Raw genomic sequence first — 14,552 nt, forward strand, 5'->3', positions numbered from 1 at the left:
CACCAAACACACAAACATAAAAACAGATGCTGATTGTTTCCCCTTAAAAGAAAGCATATAGCCGGGATAATTAGGCCGTTATAAGCGGGCAGGCAGGCAAAGGGAGTGAAAGCTGTACTCATTAAAATAGAAACACATATTAACCACTTGCACACTCAGCTCAATTCACATGACCCCCTAAGGCAGAAAACAGCATAAAAGAAGCTTTTGATCTTTGTCGATCCTTTTAAACCAGTTTCTCTTCCTCTATATGAGGAAAAACAGAATCACAGCAGGAACACACAGACTCAATTCCTCATTTGTGTATTTTAATAATATAACAGCAGAATATCATGCGGATCTGACAGGTAGGGGGTGATCATACAGGAGGACGACATTATCATTTATCATTTTTAAGCTTTAGAAAGGTTTTGCAGAGAGCTCCTCTACTGTCTGCCGGCGGACGGCTGAGGCAGACGAAACTTGGCCATCTCGACATCCAGGTCTGCGAATGTGTAGGGGGTGTAGGTGTGGTGCTGGAGGTTTTTGTAGGTGCTGTTGTCAAAAGGCTCCTCAGGCTCTGGAGGTGCTGCAGCCTCTGCAGAAGGAGGGCAAACAAAGAAAGATGAGAGAAAGCTTCTGGAAAGGTGGGTAAACACATCTCTCTGGGGTTCAAGGCCTTAAAAGTGAAATAAAAACAGCTTACATCCTGTTTGTGTCACTATCACTGATTTTTATCAGTCAAAAGCTGTAATTAAACCTTGGTTTCAGCATTTCTGTTAAGTAAGATAAAAAAAATTGGCCTTCTCTTTCAATATTAGAAGATTTTCAAACAGACACCACGTTTACATTTTCACACGTGCTGACAAAGGTGGTTTACGGCAGGACATTTCCTATGCTGGCAGGCCACATGACCCCCAACAGAGTGTGGAGACACACTGGTGTGAAAAGCCTCACGGATCATGTTTGTTAGGGGAGAGCATGTGAAGGTAAACATGCTTACAAAGAGTGAAGACAGGCCAAAAATCATATCGGCCAAGGCACGCATGGGATAGATTTCTAAAAAAACAAACAAATCAGGATCTTTGCGTGCTTGGAAACAAGGTTTTTAAGCTCTGGATCGTTGATTAACTTGATTTTATCTGGAAACCCATCAACATGCTGCAAAGGTTATTAACCACTTATGCAATAAAACACAGGAAAAAACATTAACAACACATTTTATCAGTAATAAATCCTGTGCTTTTCCCCAGAGAAGATTTATGGAGTTAAAAAAAAGGGAGAGAGATGAACAAGTGGTGAAATAAACAACTGGGACATTGAGGGGGGGGGGGGGGGGGGGGGGGTTGTTTCAGGAAGCAGAGTTACCAAGTTGGTCTCGGAGGTGTGGGGCAAAAAGCCACACAGAGAGGTACAGACAGGAATGTTTCATCTGAGATCTAATCCTTACGGGTAAGCCCTGTATTTTTAAACTCAGGCTTGTGCTTCAGGGTTTGATCAAGTAAAAGGTGAAATAGCTACAACAAAATTGTTGATTTTAAGGATTACAAATTTTTTTTCTTGACTATTTGGGCAAATATAGCGCCAAAGCGTTACTTTTAAAATGTCACAGATTCAATTTTGAGGATAACACAGTTAATTACAGGACTTATACTCATAGTGGAGTATTTTCACAGTGTTTCTTCATCTTTAAAACAGAAAGACACAGGTTTGTAAAACCCGCTGTTTAAATCATGTATGGTTCATCTAAACTTCTACAAAATTCTGCTTCCTGAAACTTTCCCACTGACTCCAGCCACTCCCAGCTTCTGCTCGTCCAGCTGCTGTCAGGAACACGTCTTCACTGTAACAACATTATGACCATGTGCACTCTAACATTACTGTTAGCAATAGCATTACCTGGCACAGAGAAACAGTTAGCTGTAACAGTAACATTAACCTGGAAACTTGTCAACCTTATGTCATACAAACACAGACATCTTACACAAAACAGAATGAGCGAAATCATGCAAAAGATATTGTAAAAAAAATGAGTCAAATATGGCACAAATTTACTGCGAGTGAAGATGGTTTTGCAAACAGCGCGGAGGCTAAAGGAGCAGATGAAATGAGTATCCTGTTGCAGAAAATGAGAAGTGAAAAGGGGCGACATGAGCAGGATTAGTGAGTGAGAATCGTAATATCTGTCTACAAAGTGCAAGCAAGAAAGGAAAAGTCAAATTCAGAAGATGCAAAATGAAAACCTGTGCACCAAAAGTCCTGCAAGCATAAATCCACATGCACTGAATTCACTTCATGCAAAACAAAACTTTAAACCAAGTCAGTGAAAGATTAGATATGACAGTGATGGAGCAGGAAACAATGTGAAAGCAAAATGAAGAAGGTTATGGTGGGATGTGATGACAAGTTAGCACCTTAACGTTATAAATAATCTGCTGTGAGTGAAAGACAGAGAAGTGTTGTCATCTAAAAGGTCCACAAAGAAGACAGAGAGAGGAAGAGGTTTTGGGAACTGGGTGGTGTCGTGTGTACCCTCAGATGCTTCAACTGGGGCCTCCGCCTGCAGCTCCTCTCCTGCAGCTTCAGCCACAACTGGAGCAGGATCCACTAGCTCCTCTGCGCTCTCCACCGGGGCAGAAACTTCAGCCACAGCCTCAGCAGCAGCTTCAACAGGAGCAGCTTCAGCTTCAGCTTCTACGGGGGCAGCTTCGGCTTCAACAGGTGCAGCTTCAGTTTCTACAGGGGCAGCCTCTGCTTCAGGCGCAGCTTTGGTTTCAGCAGCCACTACAGGCTCTGCAGCAGCTTCTTCAGGTGCAGCTTCAACCTCAGCTTCTACTGGGGCAGCTTCCACAACCTCTACAGACTCTGCAGCAGCTTCAGCTATGACAGGAGCAGGATCCACCAATTCCTCTGTGCTCTCCACAGGAGGAGAAACTTCTGCTGCAGCTTCTGCTTCTACTGGGACTTCGGGAGAAGCTGGCTCTTCAGCAGCTTCTAAAGGGGCAGCAACAGCCTCTGCAACCTCTGCAGACACTTCTGGCTCTGTGGTTTCAGCTTTGGCTTCCTCAAGAGTTGCAGCTTCAGCTACAGCAGGGGATGCAACATCTTCTTTTACTTCTGGTTCCACCGCAGCGTCTAGGCTGCTCACGGCGCCCTCTAGTGTGTCTTCGGTGGCAGTGCTGATCTCAGGAGCAGAGTCCGTCAACTCTTCTGGGCCAGCGCTCGGTGCCTCCACAGGAGCTTGAGCTTCTTCTGCCTCAGCTGGAGCAGCTTCTTGTACGGCCTCGGCGGCAGAAGCCAGAACAATGTCTTCCTTCACTTGCTGGACTTCTTCTTTCACAGCTTCTTTGGGCGCCGTCTTCGCTTCTGACTTCTCATCTTCAGAGTCAGAATCTGAGTCAGAGTCAGAGTCTGAATCGCTGGATGATGAGGAGGACGATGCATCAGCTGCAGGATCAACAGGCTCAGAGGAGGCTGTGGTGGCTGGGACTTCATCCTGAACTGTGGGGGCAACAGGTGGAGTGTCTTCTGTTGGGGTTTGAGTGCTGGCTTCAGGAAGGGGCTCAGCAGCTGTGGGAGCTGCGTCGACTACAGGTGGAGCAACGTCGACTACAGGTGGAGCTGCATCAACAACAGGAGCTGCTGTTTCAACGACAGGTGGAGCTGTGTCGACTACAGGAGCTGCTGCTTCAACGACAGGAGGAGCTGCTGCTTCAACTACAGGTGGAGCTGCGTCGACTACAGGAGCTGCTGTTTCAACTACAGGTGGAGCTGTGTCGACTACAGGAGCTGCTGCTTCAACTACAGGTGGAGCTGTGTCGACTACAGGAGCTGCTGTTTCAACTACAGGTGGAGCTGTGTCGACTACAGGAGGTGCTGCTTCAACTACAGGAGCTGCTGTGTCGATTACAGGTGGCGCTGTGTCAGCTACAACCTCAGCAACTTCTGGCTCCGGAGCTGGAGCCTCTGCTGTGGCTGCAGGCTCAGCTGCAGGTGGTTCACTGGTGGCAGTTTCAGGTGCTGAAGCTGCAACTGCCTCCGCGGCAGCAGCAGCAGCTGGGCTGGAAAGTTGTTCAGACTGTGTTGAGAAAGCTCCAGGATCTGAAAGTCTAACTGGGAAGGCAACTGCGGTCTTGTAGGCTAGCAATGCTGCTCTCTCATCTGGAGCCTCTGCTGCTGGAGGAGGATGGTAAATGGGACAAAAGGGGTTAAATGATCAAGTCAAGAAGCACAAGTTTCAGAGGGAACATCTGTGCTGTCCTGAAAATGTCATTAACCTTTCAAACAACAAAAAGAAGGGAAAAAGGAAATTTAATTGTATAACAAATTACATGTAACCTTATAACAGTCTTAGTACTTTAATTGAAGGAGGTTGGGGTTTGGATGTCCTTGCTTCTTTTTGCTGGTTGCATTTTTCTTACCACTTAGCAGCAGTCAGCTAAAATTAACATTATTTAGACAAATTATTAATCTGTATGACAGGAAGAAAAGGGGTATTTAAAATCCTAGGGACATTTTCTGCTCTGAAAGGAAAAAAAAGTTTGATGTCAAGCTTCAAAATGAGCACAAATTAAAATTATTACCATGTACAGAATGTATATATGGATGAAAACAGGTTAAACTTATGTCTATCAAACATTATTCAAAACTTTTCACCTTATTTTTAACATTTTAGAAAAAAAACAGATCTAAACAGTCCTTACTCTTGCTTGCTGCCTTTGTTTTTTTTGCTGCTGGTTTTGGGGGCTCTTCAGCCTGAGTGCAGAACGGCACCGCTGAGCGACTCCTCAGGACGCCCAAGCTCTCCAACCGGAGACACTGCAAGAGAGGAAAGGACATTTTTAATCAGAACCAAATTTACATGATTACACCTTGAAAAAAATCCCACTGCAGCATGGAGGGTAATGAAATAAACAAAAGTGTGTTGACCAGTTTTTTATGGGTTGGAGGTCTGTTTATGTGTCTTTCATTCCAACATCTCTCTCTTTCACGTCTAATGGCATCTAACTTTTGTGGAATGTCATGAGTCATTCTGTGAAGAAGCTTTGGCAGGTTAATAAAATGTTTGGTGTATTAGTCATTGAAGACACTCATCCCTCAGATCAAGGAGGGGTGTGGTTTTCTTTCGTGTTTCGGGACTTAAAACAAAAATATTGGTGATGAACCCATAAAAACTGATTGATAAAAGTTTCAGAGAGTAAAAATATCCCTGTTGGGGGTGCCAAGCTGTTCGCAAATATCACACGGCTTGATAACAAGTACTTCAAAACAAATCAATTTGTTATTTGATTGTGCGTTTGTTGGTAATTTATCAACTTCCGCAATTCAGATTTCATTTCCCGATAAATGTCATATCAAGGAAATAATAGGCTAAATATTCATTTAATGACATTTGGATAAACATCAAGGACTGAATTAAGAAGCTATAAGGTATGTCAGGTGTCGGCAGGGTGAGAGATTCACTGTTTGTGTCCTTTTCGGTGGTGCGTTCAGGGTCAGGAATATTAGCTTCTGTGCTAATGTTAAACTATTTTACGGAAGCTGCCTTTAAAGAAACTAAATGACGACACTTTGCAAAGCCCAGTTTTCAAATAATGAGAAATAAAACATAGTTTTGAGCCAGGACAGGCGATATTACCTTGAGGGAACTAAGTCGCCCTAGCCGCAGCAAGGAGGTCGCCATCTCGAGTTCCAGATATTATGCTCCGTGCGGAAACTGGAACTAACACTCCGGTCCTACAAAAAAAAATATATATATACATATTTATTTTTTGTTACCTACGTTCAACTTTATTGTAAAATACAAAATAAACAGATAAAAACAACACACGAGTAACTTCTTATAGAAACGAATGAGTAAACAGTTAATTAGGCGATACGGACAAAATAATATAGAGCTATTTATTAAGAAAAATCGTAAAAAAAAAACCCACAACATTGTTATAATAATAATAAATAATCAAATTTTGATTAAAAAAAAAGGCAAAGTAATTATTCTTATCAACATTAGCGGGAGTAATTTTTTCAGAAGTATGCTATTCTAGTAATATATTTTATCGTCATTGAGCATTGAACATTACAGAATGAAACTGATAGGCAAAAGAGATAATACAAAACACTAACAATAAAAAACAAGATTAAACACACTTTGCATATTGCACAGAAACCAGTTATTGCAGTATATTGTAGTATTTAAAACAACAACCCAGATTTGGCATTGCCTTTTTTTAAGTTATTGAACAATTGTGTGACCATGCCACTCTTATGTCATACTCTCTCCCTCTTCACCTCCTTGTCGTGAGTCTTATGCGTTTCTGTGACATAATTCCTCGGTCGAGGTTTAGCTCAGTGGTTACTTCTATGATTAATTAAAATATAAAACTTTTTTTCCCCATTAGAGTTTAGTTTTAATTTTGTCCGATTTTCATCATCCAAATTTTGAACTATTCAGCTTTTTCTTGAGATGTTTGCTATGACTTGTCTTATCTCTTACCCTTTAACTTTTTTGATTTATTCAGCTTTTCTTAAAAAAAAAAAAAAAATCCATATCTGAAATAAATGGGAAACTGATCCTCTCCCTCCTAAATTTTCCTCAAATTTGAGATGCTATAACTTCAGCATACTTACAGACTTCATTTTTGATTTAAAACGTTCACTGACCTTTTAGCTCTTCATAAATGATACAACTTTTAAGATATCTTAGGTTTTTCACTCAAACCTCAACTAGTTAGTTAGTTTTTACATTGTTTTTCTCATTGCAGTTTAGTATTGACATTTTTTTTTTCCCATTACAGTTTGGTTTTAATTAGTTTTAGAGCAAGCATTCTAGTTTTTATTTAGTTTTGATTTTTGCAACAAGGCTTAGTTTCAGTTAAGTTTTAGTTTAATTTCAGTTTAGTTTTAGTTTTTTCATACCTTATTTGCCAGGTGCAGGTTTCAAAAAGGTTAGAGTAAATATTTTGTAATACTGTTTATTTTCAAGTCAAACATAGTGTTCACTGCTCAGTCAATGCTGATACTGAACTGTTGGCTGCTGCCTTAAACGCATGAAAATAATAAAAAATTAATATAAAAAAATATAAACATAAATTATATGAAAATAATGTTAACATAAAGTACATAAAAATAATATGAACATAAATTATATAAAACAATATAATATGAGCTTAAATAATTAGAAACTTGGACTCTGTAACAATAAAGGCAGACTCACATGCGATTAAACTATTACAGATGCTCTGATTCATTGCTCCACCACGTTTTGTTGCAGCACAGCGCACAGCCAGTCAGTGTAGTAAACAAGCACGTCCCTATACGTCGCAGTGATGGTGCTGTGCGGCACTTACAACTGCCGAAAACTGTCGTAAAATTGGTTGGGAAAATGTGTCTGATTAATTTAAATTCTAAAGGCTTTTGACATTGTCAGAAACTAAAACGAATGGCATTTTGTCTGTAATTTAAGTTAGTTTCAGTTAGTTTTGTGGACACAAGATACAGTTTTAGTTTACTTATCGTTATTGTTTTCTTTTCTAGTTTTTATTAGTTTGAGTTAACTGCAATGTATTTTAAATTTTAGTTTTGTTTTAGTTAACTATTATAACCTGGTTTAGCTCAGTGTTTAAAATAACTGACAGTTGAATTTTATCTCACACATTCTGTGGGTTCAAACCACTGGTGCTGTCCTGGGGTGTTGCTCTGTTTCAACCAAAGTATTGGAGTTCTCTCTCTGCGGATATCCCTTTTTTCATCCAATTGTTTTAACACCCTTGTATTAAAGGTGTGGCTGCATCAGCTACACAAAAAAAAAATATATATATATATCCAGAGTGCCTATTCTGTCCTACTCCTGTTCACCTGCCAGTAAAACACTACACATTTCATTTGTATTATCACACAGTTTTTAAAAAAATATTTCTATAAATAAGCAGAGGGCATTAATGATCCACATTACATGGAGTTCTGTTATTTGGTGCCAGCAAAACATTTAACTTGTGTTTTGTTTTAACGTTAGCACCTGTTCCCATTCACTTCAGATGTTAGAATAAGAGTATCAAGTTAAGATATAGATTTCAGAGTCTTATTGATAAAAACCAAAAAGTATGCAAACAACAGAATATGAACTGGAATTTATTTATTTTTCCCTTGACATTCAGCTGAATACACAAAGCTTATTTCACAGCTCATAATTCCCTTGTCTCGCAGAAATGTACATCTCTTATTCTAGTGTACATCACCATAAAACATCTAGCTACTGCAAAGGCTCTATTCTCACAACAAAGCTGGAGGCAGGGGTTTGTTGTAACTCTGACATGGTCCACCATGGAGCACAGATGTACAGGCAGAAAGGCGACAGTAGAAAAGTTTATTTGCAAAGTGCTGGTGTTCACTTCTGGGCGACTTCATCGAACTTGGGCTCTGGAAAACACAGAGAGAAATTAACTGTAAATCCCTTTAAGGAAGAAAAACCTAACTGAAAACTGACTTTCTGTTTGATAGTTTGACTCACCTGTGAATTTGAATTCTGGGAAAGCTGTGAGGTCTCCACCACCATAGAGTCTCTGAAGCTTTGCTACTTCCTCTGCCAGAGCCTTCTCATACTCTGCACCTGCATCGACCAGACCCCCAGTGGCCCTACAGGATGAAGGAACAGGATTGTTACACAAGTGATGTAGAGAACAGTTTAGCAGGCTTTTCCAGTAATATATGCAAACATCTTAAGTGGTCTGAAGCGACACTTACTGGCTTCTTGAGGAATAATCACGTATGGAGTCCAAGAAGAGCTTCTGAATTGGGTCCATTTGAACTGAGAGTCAGAAAGAGAACAAAAAAGTTAGCACTGCTTCACAACAAACATGAATACACCAGGAACCAACATTTGGATATCATCTGCCCATTTGAGTCGAACAAAGAGCTAATAATCCAGATTTAAGAGTAACCCTCATGCACATAAGACTTGGGGGTGGCAGAAAGAGAAGCCAGCTAAAGGCAAAAGAAAGAACGAGTGAAAGGTCAGGTCAGTTTAAAGGTTAAAAGGTTGCTGTGAGAGGTCATGCTAGACTACACATTGACAGAGCTGCTGTACATTCAAAAGTCCAAACATTTGAAGTCTTTAACTTTGGATTCACACATAGCAACCAGGGTTAAGAACCCACAACTTTTACTGTGAAAAAAACACAAGAAACATGTTTACATTTACACATTATCCTTTAACAATACACCAAACACCCCCACCACCCTGTAGGGAGTCCGGACATAATACTTATACCATGCCATTCAAAGAGAAGTGTGAGGAGAGGAAGGAAGGAAAGTTTGAGGTTAAAACAAAATATAAATTATATTTGACAGGTAATGCCTGCAACCTTTATCAGTGGAAACAGTACCTTTAACATTAACAGTAACAAATACAGATCAATATCAATTCAGTGAACCACAATACAAAAAAATCTCTATGATGTGAAAAAAACTTGGGCGAAAAAAAAAATAATGTGGATGAAACGGGGAATCCCAAAAGTAAATGAAACATGAGAAACACAATGAGGAAACAAATGAGGTCTCAAACACACAGAAAGGTGCAAAGAAAATTCAAAATCAGAAGAAACAGGTGGATTTAGCAGGTGAAAGTAAGGGATAAATAAAAACATGCATGAGTAACACTTTATGCCAAATGCTATGCAGTTAGTACATGCAGCGTACAAAGGGTGGCTGAAATAGCGACGACAAAAAAGCTGATGAGTTTGACTACATCTATGGGAAAAGTGACCCAACAACATGGTGCAGTGGTGTTTATGGCATGGTGAACAGGGAAGGAGAATGGAAATTATTGTTTAGTTGTAGAAGTTAACATCAAAAGGCTACGAGGAACAAGTTGCACAAGGCCAGAACCAAAGACGTGTGTTTGTGATGTCCGGTATCGTTACAGTTTATCTTTAACGCCATCACAAACCGCTACTCAAAACTCTTTAAGTGGTGATAAAAATGACTGCTGGCAGACTGCAGGGTCCACAGAGGAAAAGAGAAGGATTGTGGGGGAGGGGGGTTGTAGTGTGTACCCTGAATTGGTTCAACTGGTTCAGCTAGGACGTCAGCAGCCACCACGGGTTCTTCAGCAGCAGGGGCAGCCTCAGCAGCAGGGGCAGCCTCAGCAGCTGGCGCTTCAGGAGCGGCTTCCACGGGAACTTCTTCAACTGGTGCAGCAGTTTCAGCAGCAGCTTCTGCTATGACCGCTGCTGCTTCAGCAACAACTTCAACCACGGGGGCAGCTTCAGCCACTACTTCAGCAACCACTGGTATGGCTTCAACGACAGCTTCAGCAACCGCTTCGACAACAGGTGCAGCATCCGCAATAGCTTCTGCGACGGCTTCAGCCACTGGTGCAGCTTCTGCAACAGCCTCTTCCACAGGTGCAGCCTCTGCAGCAGCTTCGACTATAGGTGTGGCTTCTGCAGCAGCTTCGACTACAGGTGCAGCTTCTGCAACAGCCACTTCCACAGGTGCAGCCTCTGCAGCAACTTCAACTGCAGGTGCGGCTTCTGCAGCAACTTCGACTACAGGTGCGGCTTCTGCAGCAGCTTCGACTACAGGTGCGGCTTCTGCAACAGCTTCGACTACAGGTGCAGCTTCTGCGACAGCTTCAACTGCTGGTGCAGCCTCTGCAACAGCTTCAACTGCTGGTGCAGCCTCTGCAACAGCTTCAACTGCAGGTGCAGCCTCTGCAACGGCTTCCACTGCTGGTGCAGCTTCTGCAACAGCCTCTACTACAGGTGCGGCTTCTGCAGCAGCTTCAACAACAGGCGCAGCTTCTGCAACAGCCTCTACTACAGGTGCGGCTTCTGCAACAGCCTCTACTACAGGTGCGGCTTCTGCAACAGCTTCCACCACTGGTGCAGCTTCTGCGACAGGTTCCACTGCTGGCGCAGCCTCGGCTACTGCCTCAACCACAGGTGCAGCTTCTGCAACAGCCTCAACGACAGGTGCAGCTTCTGCAACAGCCTCAACGACAGGTGTTGCTTCAACAGCTTGTGCAACAGCCTCTGGTGCAGCAGCAGAGGCCGCGGTTTCTGCGACTGGTTTTACTGCAGCTTCTGCAGCTGCTGCAGCCACTGCTGGAGAAACATCCTTGGAAATATCAACTGCCTTGTGCTGAACAAGTTTCTCTATATCGAAGTATGTTTGAGGTTGTTCTGGGACGAGGAAGGAGTGCAAGCAGACAAGATAAATTATTACCTGTAAACATACAGTATGTACACTGTGGATCAAAAGATCCACTTCAAATGTGAAACCTTCAAGCATTTTTCTCAGGAAATTGAGATAAATCTGGTGTGTGGCTTTAAAGAAAATATAAAATAAAAACAGCATAGGTCTTTGAATTAGCGTTAGCAAAACAGTAAGGATAAAATAAAAAAAAACTGGTGGGTCCAAAACCCTAAAAAAACAATTCAGTTACACATCAGAGCCTTGTAGCAAGTTAAAGGTTAAATGTTCACCCTTAAGAATGATAAACACTTTATATTGTACCAGCGTCATCCTGTTCATAACTTTAGCAAACATCTGTTTTACAAAAATCCCATAACCAGGCTTAACAAAATTTATTATTATTACTATTTAAGTTTCACCATCAGCTCGTTGTAGTTCGGTTTAAACATTGTATTTACACAACTCCATTCTGACCTTTAGCTATGACAAAGCTGTTGTTGTCTTTACCATGACATGGCAGACGTTTCCCTATGAATATCACTCCTGACCTTTGCCTCTGTCTAATGTTTTCCCTCCAGCAGTGCACCAGACTACAAAATGTCAAACGTGGAAGCTTAATCCACTTTTACAAGATATACCTTTGTAATCTGTCAGATCTGTTCCAAGATTCAAGAAGGAGGTCAAAGCAAAAGCGGATACAAGTTTGGCAGCATGTCATAGTAGAAGCATTAATTCTCTTAAATCCTACCTGAGCTCTTCTTTGACTTCTTGGAACCTCCGGATTTCGAGCTAAAAGCGGCAGCTACAGTGGGTGCTCTCCTCAGAGATCTCCAGCTCTCTGCCTGCAAACACTGAAGACGCAAACATACAAGAAGGAGCGTGATTCGAATGAACAGAAACATTTTATAGATGCCAAAAAAAAACTGAGTTTCTTGTGTTTAAAATTCACCTGTGGAGACAGAACTGCATGGTCCTGCTGCACAGCAGCTATTGAAACAATAATTTATGGCTTTCCTTATTTAAATTTTATAGTCTAGGTAGAAAAATTATAATTCCTCTTTGTAAGAGTTTTCTTAAAACCAGTGGACAGGGACATCTAGTGGTAAAGTTGTAGACTGCAGCCAGCTCTCACACTCTTCCATGCACATGGTTCAGAGATTTTCAAACAAGGAGTCCATATTCTGCTCACCAGGAGTGCACAAATTAACTGAGATTTTCAAATGATCATTTGGGAATATTATGCATTCATTACTCTTAAAACAACTGTAATAGATTTGTTTCTTTCTATTCTTTATTTCCTTATTTTTTCTTGTTTAAAATTAAAATTTTTGAATACATAAAGTCTTCATCCATACTTTCATCTATGCTACCAGAGGAGCGGAGCAGTATTGCCATTTTTCTGTATGTCCTGTATATATATAGAAAATTGACCATAACCTTTGAATTTTGCATCATGAGTAAATCTATAAGTTTGATAAACCAGATTTATCGCCCTATTAAAATAAATCATCATAGTCAAGTTTTCACAAATTAGGAATAATTTACCAAAATAATAATAATAATAATAATAATAATAATAATAATAATAATAATAATAATAATAATAATGATGATAATAATAATAATAATAATAATAATAATAATAATAAAACAACAGGGGGAACATTTGGTTAGTAGAACATATGGTTGCTTCATGTAGCTCACTACAGTCATGTCCCTCGCTGGAGGTGGTGTTTGGTTTGTCCACTGTGGGACCCTGTGCAAAGATAACAGACTGTCCAGCAGAGAGCAACCCTCTGTGGACAAAAAGGGCTTATTTCAAAATCATGCAATACATTTTTAATGTCTCTATACTGCATATTGGTGTGTTACATTAAAGTTTATGTGAGGAACTTTTGTATTGTGTTGTTTTTAGTGCCCTCCTTGGACAAAGCTGTGTTTGCTGATTTTGTCCTGCTTACTAACGTCATCTGACACCTGAAAACACCTCTTGTTGCCTTTTTTAAGTTCACAAAGCTGCATCAAAATTCTTATATTTTATATCTATTATTATATTTCAGAGCATTACAAAACTTCTCATGTTTTCCTGGTAAACATGTGCACCATTCACACTCATGCATGAAAGATTTCCAGTCTAACCACTGACTCCATACTGGTGGGGGCCCTCTAACCTTGCACAAACATGCTCACACAACCTACAGCTTCATGTAAAGATTTACCACACCTCCTATGTCGGTCAGCACTCTGCACTTAGAAAGTCAAGGAGCTTCAGCTGCCAGGCCCATGTGTCTGCTTATGGCCTTTTATTTCAACAAGGTGTATGATTATAATAGTTTGCACACCCAAACTTGTTTATAGGAAGTTCACAAAGCGTGCTGTAATCTTAAAACTCCCTTTAATAGAGGAATGTGAGGCTGAAGTCAGTGCATGCTGCAGGGCAACAATAGTCCTGCCATGAGACCGGTTGGAAAGTGCAGAAAACATAGAAAACAACAGGTAACCGAGCCCAGACTATCAGGATTTAATAGTAAGAGTATCTTCAGTGAAAGCACAAAAATAAAGCACAGAAATTGTTGGTAAGAATCTGCATTACCTTGACACAACCCAGTCGTCCTATCCTCAGCAGGGAAGCCGCCATCTTTCTGTGCAGTTTGCCTGAGCTGCTGGGCATCAATGAATGTCGTTACACATCCTTCATTTTCTTACAAAATAATAACAAAAGGCTGCAAATTATCCTACATTTATCACTGATTCTTCAAGCGTCGTGCAATAAAACTAGTCGCATCAGAGATGCGGTTTTTGCTTCTCAGAGATCAGCAGCTGCCTGCAGGGCATGTAGCGCTAACTGTTGATCAATATGATAAATAAACGTGCATCATATTCGTTACCTGGTGTTAAATAAGGCTTTTTGACGCTTCTCTGGTGGTCAGTCTCCACAGGCAGCTCTCTCACAGCAGCTTGGGCATAACTCGTTACAAGTTATCACCCTTTATGTAACCCTAGAGAGTGGCAGTCACGCCCCCTTCCTCACGGACATGTGTGCTCCCCCTTATGAATGTCATTTTCTTGCTTTTTCCTCATCATTTCCCACTTTAATGAGGTTTTCATTCATTATTTCTCTGTGTTTTAAAGCGGCATGTTCACGTGTCGATTGCAAAAGCAGATCGATGAGTACATCTGTTCAACTTTTCGCCCAAATAAAATCTATGCAAGTCATTTTTTTTATCCTAAATTAGATCTAAAAGTTAACTTCCGTTTTAACATTTTTATCCTGTGATGTTTTTCTCTGAGTTATTTGATGATAAACTTCATTTTTCCTGCAGCTCTGATTCAGTTTGAGCTCTTGTGTACATTCTGTTCTTTTTCAAAAGGAGGCGTGT

The 14,552-nt window shown here is 40.8% G+C and overlaps 2 protein-coding genes across 4 annotated transcripts; both read right to left on the reverse strand.

The window, feature by feature from the left end:
- Positions 1-287: 287 nt before the first annotated feature.
- ndufv3 (NADH:ubiquinone oxidoreductase subunit V3) lies at positions 288-7,264 on the reverse strand. Of its 2 annotated transcripts, none has more exons than XM_074695615.1 (5): positions 7,193-7,264; positions 5,618-5,715; positions 4,683-4,797; positions 2,512-4,155; positions 288-577 (listed from the first exon to the last, which is right to left on the reverse strand). In XM_074695615.1, the coding sequence occupies exons 2-5, from the start codon at positions 5,660-5,662 to the stop codon at positions 426-428; spliced, it is 1,956 nt and encodes a 651-aa protein (XP_074551716.1). In that variant the 5' UTR covers positions 5,663-5,715; positions 7,193-7,264; the 3' UTR covers positions 288-425. The 2 variants fall into 2 exon arrangements, with proteins under 2 accessions (XP_074551716.1, XP_074551717.1); XM_074695616.1 differs by having other exon boundaries at positions 2,512-4,152; positions 7,193-7,262.
- Positions 7,265-8,075: 811 nt separating this feature from the next.
- On the reverse strand, positions 8,076-14,531 carry LOC141808004 (uncharacterized). Of its 2 annotated transcripts, none has more exons than XM_074694279.1 (7): positions 14,061-14,531; positions 13,766-13,835; positions 11,921-12,023; positions 10,029-11,159; positions 8,719-8,782; positions 8,486-8,610; positions 8,076-8,394 (listed from the first exon to the last, which is right to left on the reverse strand). In XM_074694279.1, the coding sequence occupies exons 2-7, from the start codon at positions 13,808-13,810 to the stop codon at positions 8,363-8,365; spliced, it is 1,500 nt and encodes a 499-aa protein (XP_074550380.1). In that variant the 5' UTR covers positions 13,811-13,835; positions 14,061-14,531; the 3' UTR covers positions 8,076-8,362. The 2 variants fall into 2 exon arrangements, with proteins under 2 accessions (XP_074550380.1, XP_074550379.1); XM_074694278.1 differs by having other exon boundaries at positions 13,766-13,832; positions 14,061-14,530.
- Between the last annotated feature and the right edge of the window lie 21 nt (positions 14,532-14,552).

This window comes from Halichoeres trimaculatus, unplaced genomic scaffold, assembly GCF_033239565.1.
Source record: "Halichoeres trimaculatus isolate MK-OKI-2021-1 unplaced genomic scaffold, fHalTri1.1 fHalTri1_scaffold_19, whole genome shotgun sequence".
NCBI lineage: Eukaryota > Metazoa > Chordata > Actinopteri > Labriformes > Labridae > Halichoeres > Halichoeres trimaculatus.

What these genes read in the sequence shown, in the direction of transcription:
- ndufv3 (XM_074695615.1), bottom strand. Translation starts at nt 5,662, where the DNA reads ATGGCGACCTCCTTGCTGCGGCTAGGGCGACTTAGTTCCCTCAAG. An exon ending in GGCGACTTAGTTCCCTCAAG is followed by an intron (nt 4,798 to 5,617) that starts GTAATATCGCCT and finishes CCTCTCTTGCAG; the next exon opens with TGTCTCCGGTTGGAGAGCTT. An exon ending in AACAAAGGCAGCAAGCAAGA is followed by an intron (nt 4,156 to 4,682) that starts GTAAGGACTGTT and finishes ATCCTCCTCCAG; the next exon opens with CAGCAGAGGCTCCAGATGAG.
- LOC141808004 (XM_074694279.1), bottom strand. Translation starts at nt 13,810, where the DNA reads ATGGCGGCTTCCCTGCTGAGGATAGGACGACTGGGTTGTGTCAAG. An exon ending in GATTATTCCTCAAGAAGCCA is followed by an intron (nt 8,611 to 8,718) that starts GTAAGTGTCGCT and finishes TTCATCCTGTAG; the next exon opens with GGCCACTGGGGGTCTGGTCG. An exon ending in CCCAGAATTCAAATTCACAG is followed by an intron (nt 8,395 to 8,485) that starts GTGAGTCAAACT and finishes TGTGTTTTCCAG; the next exon opens with AGCCCAAGTTCGATGAAGTC.